At 35.8% G+C, this 7,143-nt stretch overlaps 1 protein-coding gene across 1 annotated transcript; it reads right to left on the minus strand.

The window, feature by feature from the left end:
- Positions 1-1,592: 1,592 nt before the first annotated feature.
- Positions 1,593-7,053, minus strand: LOC119430717 (hydroxysteroid 11-beta-dehydrogenase 1-like protein). The gene is made up of 6 exons (XM_037698184.1): positions 6,922-7,053; positions 3,466-3,596; positions 2,918-3,121; positions 2,748-2,841; positions 1,949-2,114; positions 1,593-1,835 (listed from the first exon to the last, which is right to left on the minus strand). Exons 1-6 carry the CDS (start codon positions 7,004-7,006, stop codon positions 1,652-1,654), a joined length of 864 nt encoding a protein of 287 aa, XP_037554112.1. The 5' UTR covers positions 7,007-7,053; the 3' UTR covers positions 1,593-1,651.
- Positions 7,054-7,143: the final 90 nt, after the last annotated feature.

Raw genomic sequence — 7,143 nt, forward strand, 5'->3', positions numbered from 1 at the left:
CTCAAGTTTAAAGCAAACTGCATTCCAAACATTCATGTCACAGAAAATCCATGAATACCTGCATGTGTGCTGCAGTGATTACAATATTTAATATTAGTTGGTAGATGTATAACAGGAAGCATTAGAGTGAATTTTATTTAACTTACCTGAATCAAAATTGGGTGTAGTCCATTTGACAGCAATGTAAGCCACACAGACACTTACCATCAACATTTTTATAAATTGCCCCATTTTTTGTAGACTTGATTCAAATTTTAGTCAACTTATTTGCTAAGTTTAAATGAAAGTATTACTTTCAACAAGCAAGTTTCTAGGAAGTTGCACTTGTGCAATACTGTACAGTAATGTCTCTCATGCTCTTACCCTCCCACACTTTTTTTCTTCTTTTATCCCAGGTTGCTGTGCGAGCCTCTGTATGGAAGCTCATTTCTGCCACAATGCTGTTTAAAAAATACAACTTCTTATCTTATTATTATAAAATACTAACTCATATCATATCGTGTAAGGTACTAGCTTATAATTATGAGACACTGTCTCTTAATTATGAAATCCTGAGTCATACTTTGAGATTTTATCTTAGAAATATGTCTTGGAACATTTTGTTCCATGGTTAACTAATTTGAGGAGACAGACAGACCAAATACCAAGTCACATTTATACATTATGTCGCAATTAATCTTCCTGGACTAAAAGGACAATATGGCATATTCCCTTATGACATGTTAGTGTTTCAAAATACAACTTTATTAACTGCTGCTTTACCATAAAAATAAATTTCAAAAACGTTAGTGCAGTGATGTTAGTATCATATCTGTTTTTGTTCAGTGTGTTTTGGTGTTTCACATAACAGGATGGATTGTATTAGTTTTTCATTTTCAGACTAGCCACCAAGGTGACCATTGCAGGAGGAGCTGTTTACATCAACTGTGAGTGAATGGCCCTGAAGACCCAAAGAACAGTTCACATGTGGATTTTATCTGAGGAGTTAGAACACCCAATCTAAAAGTAAAAGATGCATTAGTTGTGTATTTATGAGTGAATGTTTCATCCATCCATCCATCCATTATCTTTACCCACTTCTTCCTTTTCGGGTCACTGGTTCCCATATCCAGCAGTCACTGTGTGAGAGATAGGGGACACCCTGGACAGGTTGCAAGTCCATCACAGGGACACATAGAGACAATTGAGACAAACGTCCATTCAGTCTCTCACTCACACCTAGGGACAATTTAAAGTTACCAATCAGTCTAACATGCATGTTTTTAGTCTGTGGGAGGAAACTGGAGTACCCAGAGAAAACGCACACATGCACAGAGAAAGCATGCAAACTCCACCCAGAAAGGTCCCCGGCTGAGAATTTGAGCTGGTGACCTTCTTGCTGAGAGGCAACAGCTCTACATGTTCTGTTTTTTTGTTTGTTTGTTTTTTGGTAAATTGGGAGCTTTGGTGAAATAGTTGGCAAACTAAATCGAGACCTTCAAAATTAAAGTAGGAAAAAATACCATGAGCCAATATGCATGCAAAAATAAACAGATAAAATTGTACATTAGGTGCATTTTATTAAACAGTCTTAGTTTGAGAAATGTGCAAGTGCGTAATTTCCAGTAAAGATGCGTCTATGATACTGCCATGTGCAGTACATTTATGCTTATCATGGACTGTAGTTGTAGGAGTTCTGGATGACATAGCTGGTTATAGACGGGAACCAGTCTTTGCTGAGACACATGATGTGTGTGAACCACGGGTAGTAAAGCTCCTGCTGCTTTGTTGCTCCTGTTGTGATGATGTTCAGCGCTGCTTCTGTGGCAGGGTAGGCCTGAATGTTTGTGACTCCCCTGAGAAATAGAGAAAGGTGCATAATATAAAGCAAACATCTGAAATGTTAACATGTTATAGCATTTTACCATTCATGCACAGATGTACATTTGTGATTATATATTTGACAAACCTGACTTTCTCCATAGCTGATTCAGTATCAATAAGCCCCAGTGTGCATATAGAGACTGACACATTGCTCTTCTTCATGGCCAGTTCATGATACAAGGATCCAAAGAACCCATTTAAGGCAAATTTAGTTGAGGTGTATGGTGCTACAAACGGACTGGACATCTTACCTGTAAAGTACAAACAACACTCTGAGTAAAGGAAAACATCTGGAAATGGAGTGAGTATTAATAAACTACTCTCAAGCACCAAATATTATAAGTTTCATGTTTTTTATTAGCTAGCTATTTCAGCTACATGTTTCATTAGAGGTCTCAATACTAATCTAAGAACTAGGTTTAAAAAAAAAAAGTTTTTATTGTCATGCCTTGATTGTTTTATTACTAACATGCAACATTGACCTCTTAACATAACCTAAAAATAATAATAAAAAAACATTACAACTGCTTAAAATTACCCCACCAATGCAGCAATTGTGAGCTTTAATCAAACCCAGAGGAGTGAACCCACAGTAAAGAAAGTATTTATGGAACATTAGTGTGACCAATGTACATATTAACCGCCTTGCATGGCCATTTCTTTGCAAAGCATAACAGAAAGAGTTTAAGAAAACCTCAGAAAACTGTCAAAAAATAATTTCTCCTTTGAAAGTGCTGGAAGGCAAACAGAAATCTAGTGATGCAGATCATGTCATATGACTGAAAGCTTCAGGATACTTTTGAATCCTTTAGACAAAAAAAAAAAAATGCTGCTGGGTCATATGATGTTTTCAAGGGTGCATAAAAATTATGAGGCAAACCTACCCAAAACTGATGAAACCACTACCAGAGATCCTTTACTTTGCTCAAGGGAGGGCAAAGCTTTCCAGGCCATCTGTATGTAGCTGAGGAAATTGACCTTCAAAACACACACACATAGGTCAGGATATTCTCTTGATTTTGTGTGCTGATAGATCATCAAAATGCTTCATTACCTTCATTAGCCACCTGGTGTGTTCCACATCTCCATCCCACATGCTAAAGGGGGTCGGGCCAATATGGTTGAGAACCAGGTAATCCAAACTTCCCAGTTTCTCCAGAGCAAAATCCACCACTTTGTCGGGGTCGGACTCATTCGCCATGTCTGCTGCTATATACAGAGCCTTTTGGGCTCCTAGACCCAGACACCTCTCAACTACCTTGAGATGGAAACATTCTGTAAATATTCGAGCAAAACAGCACAAAAGCGACTGTCCAGATGACCTGATGTAACCTTTTTTTGTAAAACCAGTAAGGAAAGCATTTTACTGTTTTCTTAGTATCAAGGCAAACTTGTTACTGTATTTTAAAATATCTTCAACTGATGTAGATGCAAGAAAAGTGTAGAAACTAAGTCATGGATTCATGAAATCTGCTGAGATAACCAAACCTGGGTACACAAAAATTGTCTGTCCAGTAGTAATTATTTTTTAAATAGCAAATATTTCAAAGGACACAGTACTGAGTGGTAAAATGAAAAATGGTCAGACATACTTGTACTAACCTGCTGTAAAACTTTCTCCCTCCTTGCTGTAATTACAATCTTGGCTCCAAAGCGGGCATAATGATATGCCATTTGTTCACCAATACCTGTGCTTGCCCCCGTGACCAAAACCCTGGCACCTTTGAGAGATTCTGAAACAAATTCAACTCATTAAATTAAAAAAAAAAAAAAGTACAACTAAAATCACGGGCAAAGAAAAGTTAAGAACCTAGAAAAAATAGTTTGATTGGGACATACAGTCATTTAGTACACTTGCAGACCAGTGGTGGGCATGTAGAAGACATGAAAGAAGCTGGTGCGTCTAAATGTAAAGATCAGCAGACTCAGACGAAGCCTTGTATTAGACAGTTTCTTGCTCTTGACAGAGTCTGATATGGCTCTGATAGTGGGTTTGCATGAGGCCAAGAGGTCATATTGTGCAATTATCCAGCAAGCAGGGTGCACAGCTTGCCCAGTGTCAGAACCAGTAGATATGGAATGGCAGCCACACAAGTAGTGAAGTTTCCAGTTGCCCAACAAACCACACCAAGGTGTTGTATTTTGTGCTGAGCATTACAGAACCTCATAACTTCTTTGCCTTTCATCTGGAAAGGGAAAAAAAAAGACTGTAACGCCACTTTAATTGGTGATATGTGACTTGTGCTGCTGATTATCCATGCTGCTGATTTCATGCTGCTGATTATCTCATGCTGCTGTATTCATTCATACTCATCTGTTCACCACAGACTCATGTTCAGGCTGCTGTTGATACGCCGTATTGTTTTACATTATTAATGTTTAGCATATATCTTAGATCTTTTAGCGTACCAGTTGGCGTTTGTTTAGCGTGTATTTTAGTGTACATCTTAGATCCTTATATACTTTATATACTGTTTCTTTTTATGCTTTATATTTTTGCTATTGTTGGGTGTAACTGGGACCCCAAATCCATAATGTGATGGAAATGACAATAAACTTGAACTTGGAAACAATTGGACCCATTACAGATTACATTAATCTGTCATCTCGTACCGTGTCTGAACAACTGCAAGACTACCAAATCACCATTTCATGCGTAGACTGCAATCAACAGTAGAGCAAAGACAGCTGTTTCAGGAGTGGTGCAGCAGTCGGAAGGCATGGATTGATGACAAGTGGTGTCATATCGTGCTCAGCGGTGAATCTGGGTAATGTATTTTCACACAAAAAGATACAACAGCTGCACGATTTAGTTATGCACAAAAATCACCACTTGTATCCAGGCCTAGGGTGTGCCGCCCACAACCTGACATAGGGCCAGCAGTGTGTCCTTATTGCCAACTCTATGTTTGAACTGATATTTAAATTATTGCAATAATAAATCACATGACCTTCTAGCATGTGCAGTTTCATTTCACGACCACCATTGTGTCTGAGTGCTTAACTTAAAAAAAAAAAAAAAATGGCAGTAAAATCAAACTTGTGTTAAAAACACTAACACAGGTGTCTGGAACAGTCAATAAGAAAGAAAAAAAAAAGTCCAACAGAAAATACATTTGTCATTTGTGTATAACTCGGAGCCATGTAAAACAGATAAATTTTATGACACTAAAAAGGTACAGCGTGAGCTGTGCTTCCTTTGAGTCACTCAGCACATTGCAATAATAAATAAAGATAAGACAATCAAACTTGTACAGGTTCCTTTAAATTGAACGACATCAAAGTTGGTCACTGAACACACCACACTCCTCTGACTCTAAGTTTGGTTTATTGTGCAGTGCTAGGTATTAATTGTTGAACAAACAATACTGTACATTATGCACAGATGCATTTTACTGTACTAAATACTGCCATTGTACTATTTATGGAAAAAACAAGAGTGTGTCCCTCTGGTGTGGATGAATGTTTTATTCACTCTACCAGGAAGCCGTGAATCACATGAAGAAAGCGCATCATCACAATTAATTGCTCGCTTTGTGCTTCAGTGCTAAGATGTGCCAAAGAATCATCAAACTTTTATTATTATTTTATTTAGTTTATTCTCAGTGATGTGTATGAAGCTTGTACAGCAGTTTCTGATTTCCTTTATGTTGCACTAAAGTACCTGAGTTAACAGTGTCAACTATGATGTTTTACTAGTAATATTAATGTAATTGTCTTCATTCTATCCTGTACTTGTTGAGGTTGTGTCTGTTTAAACTCTGTTTCTTGGAGATTAGTTTTCTGCAGAGCATTCAGCAGAATGATGAGCAAACTAGTTGGAAGACAATGTTCGTAATAAGGATTTTAATTAAATAAGTAGTACGGTATTCATATCTTTCCTGATAAAGTCTCTGTTGTTCAAACATAGATAAAAAATAAAAATAAATCTAAAAATTATGTTGTTTTATAAAGCTTTAGTTTCATATTTGACCAAGATTTTTTTTTTTTTTGACTAGAAATAATGTTACAACTGAAACAGGAGTGATGTTTGAATATACAGTATATCTCTCATTTATTCACTTATTCATTCAAATTCATTCTACTGAACCATTATATTCTACCATGTTGTTGTTTACTGTCTCTCTTTAGGATGTTGTAATTATTATAATTACTTTTTTTCACTTTTTGGTACTTTATTTTTGTACAGTTATTGCATGCTTTAGTATTTCTTGTTTGTTTGTTCTTTGATTTTTTTTTTAATCAAGTCAAATCGATTATTTTCATCCTAAACATTTCATTGTACTGTTAACCCTGTGTTTACCTTGCATATGACAAATAAACACAACTTGAACTTGAACTATATGTTACAAGTGCCTGCCATACACATCTCTAGTTGAAAAGCAAATTGCAAACTGCCTTTTCATCCATAGCAACTTTATGATTTAATAATCTAAATGTTGCACAGTTGCCCATCTACTTTGATGTAATGACTTGAGTAAATGATAAATACTTTTAGTTACATTTAAATCCTCAGTTAAGTTTTATTCTTGCAAATGGTCAAAACACAACATGGTTGCTTATTCCTTGTAGGACTGTGTCTGTAATATTAAGTTTGTAATCCTAATATTTACACTGAGAATATAGGTTTTATGTTTCCATATTCAGTTCTCTTGTGTAAAGAATGCGTTGAAGCAAAGAAACACCAATATAACTTAAAGTGTAGTTAAAAAAACTACTAATAAACTTAAAAAATAAAAATCATTAAAATAAAGAAGTCATCTAAAATTCATAAACAGACAGAACCTGCATTTTAAAACTTTTTTTCTTTCTTTCATTATAACGGTCACATTGCAGTGTTAATATTTGTAATTGTTTTATATTTCTTTATTGTTTAATGAATTTATTGTCTACAATCTCAATTAAAGAAAATCATCCCCACTTTAACCTGCAGTTCAAACAGGTGTAATCAGCATGACACACAATTTGCAAGTGTGCTGCAGTTTAGTTACTGAAGAAGACAAAACCTTTGATAAAGGCATCTGAAATTAAAACAATGAATTATTTTCTTTAACTTACCTGGATCAAAACGGGGTGTAGTCCATTTGACAGCAATGTAAGCAATAAGAAAGCTCACTATTAATATTTTTCCGAATGGTCCCATCTTATTTGACTTGCTGTGATTTTTAGGTAACAGTTGAGTTGTATAAGTGTTATGCAACTACAATTTCTGGTTCCTGTTTTTAAAAGAGATTCTCTCTCTCTCTCTCTCTCTCTCTCTCTCTCTCTCTCTCTCTCTCT

This window comes from Nematolebias whitei, chromosome 3 (assembly GCF_014905685.2).
Source record: "Nematolebias whitei isolate Nwh7 chromosome 3, NemWhi1, whole genome shotgun sequence".
Classification (NCBI taxonomy): domain Eukaryota; kingdom Metazoa; phylum Chordata; class Actinopteri; order Cyprinodontiformes; family Rivulidae; genus Nematolebias; species Nematolebias whitei.

Excerpts from the sequence above, each read along its gene's own strand:
- LOC119430717 (XM_037698184.1), bottom strand. The coding sequence starts at position 7,006 with ATGGGACCATTCGGAAAAATATTAATAGTGAGCTTTCTTATTGCTTAC. Across the intron at positions 2,842-2,917 it reads ACACCAGGTGGCTAATGAAG|GTCAATTTCCTCAGCTACAT; the intron begins GTAATGAAGCAT and ends TGTGTTTTGAAG. Across the intron at positions 1,836-1,948 it reads TCAGCTATGGAGAAAGTCAG|GGGAGTCACAAACATTCAGG; the intron begins GTTTGTCAAATA and ends TCTATTTCTCAG.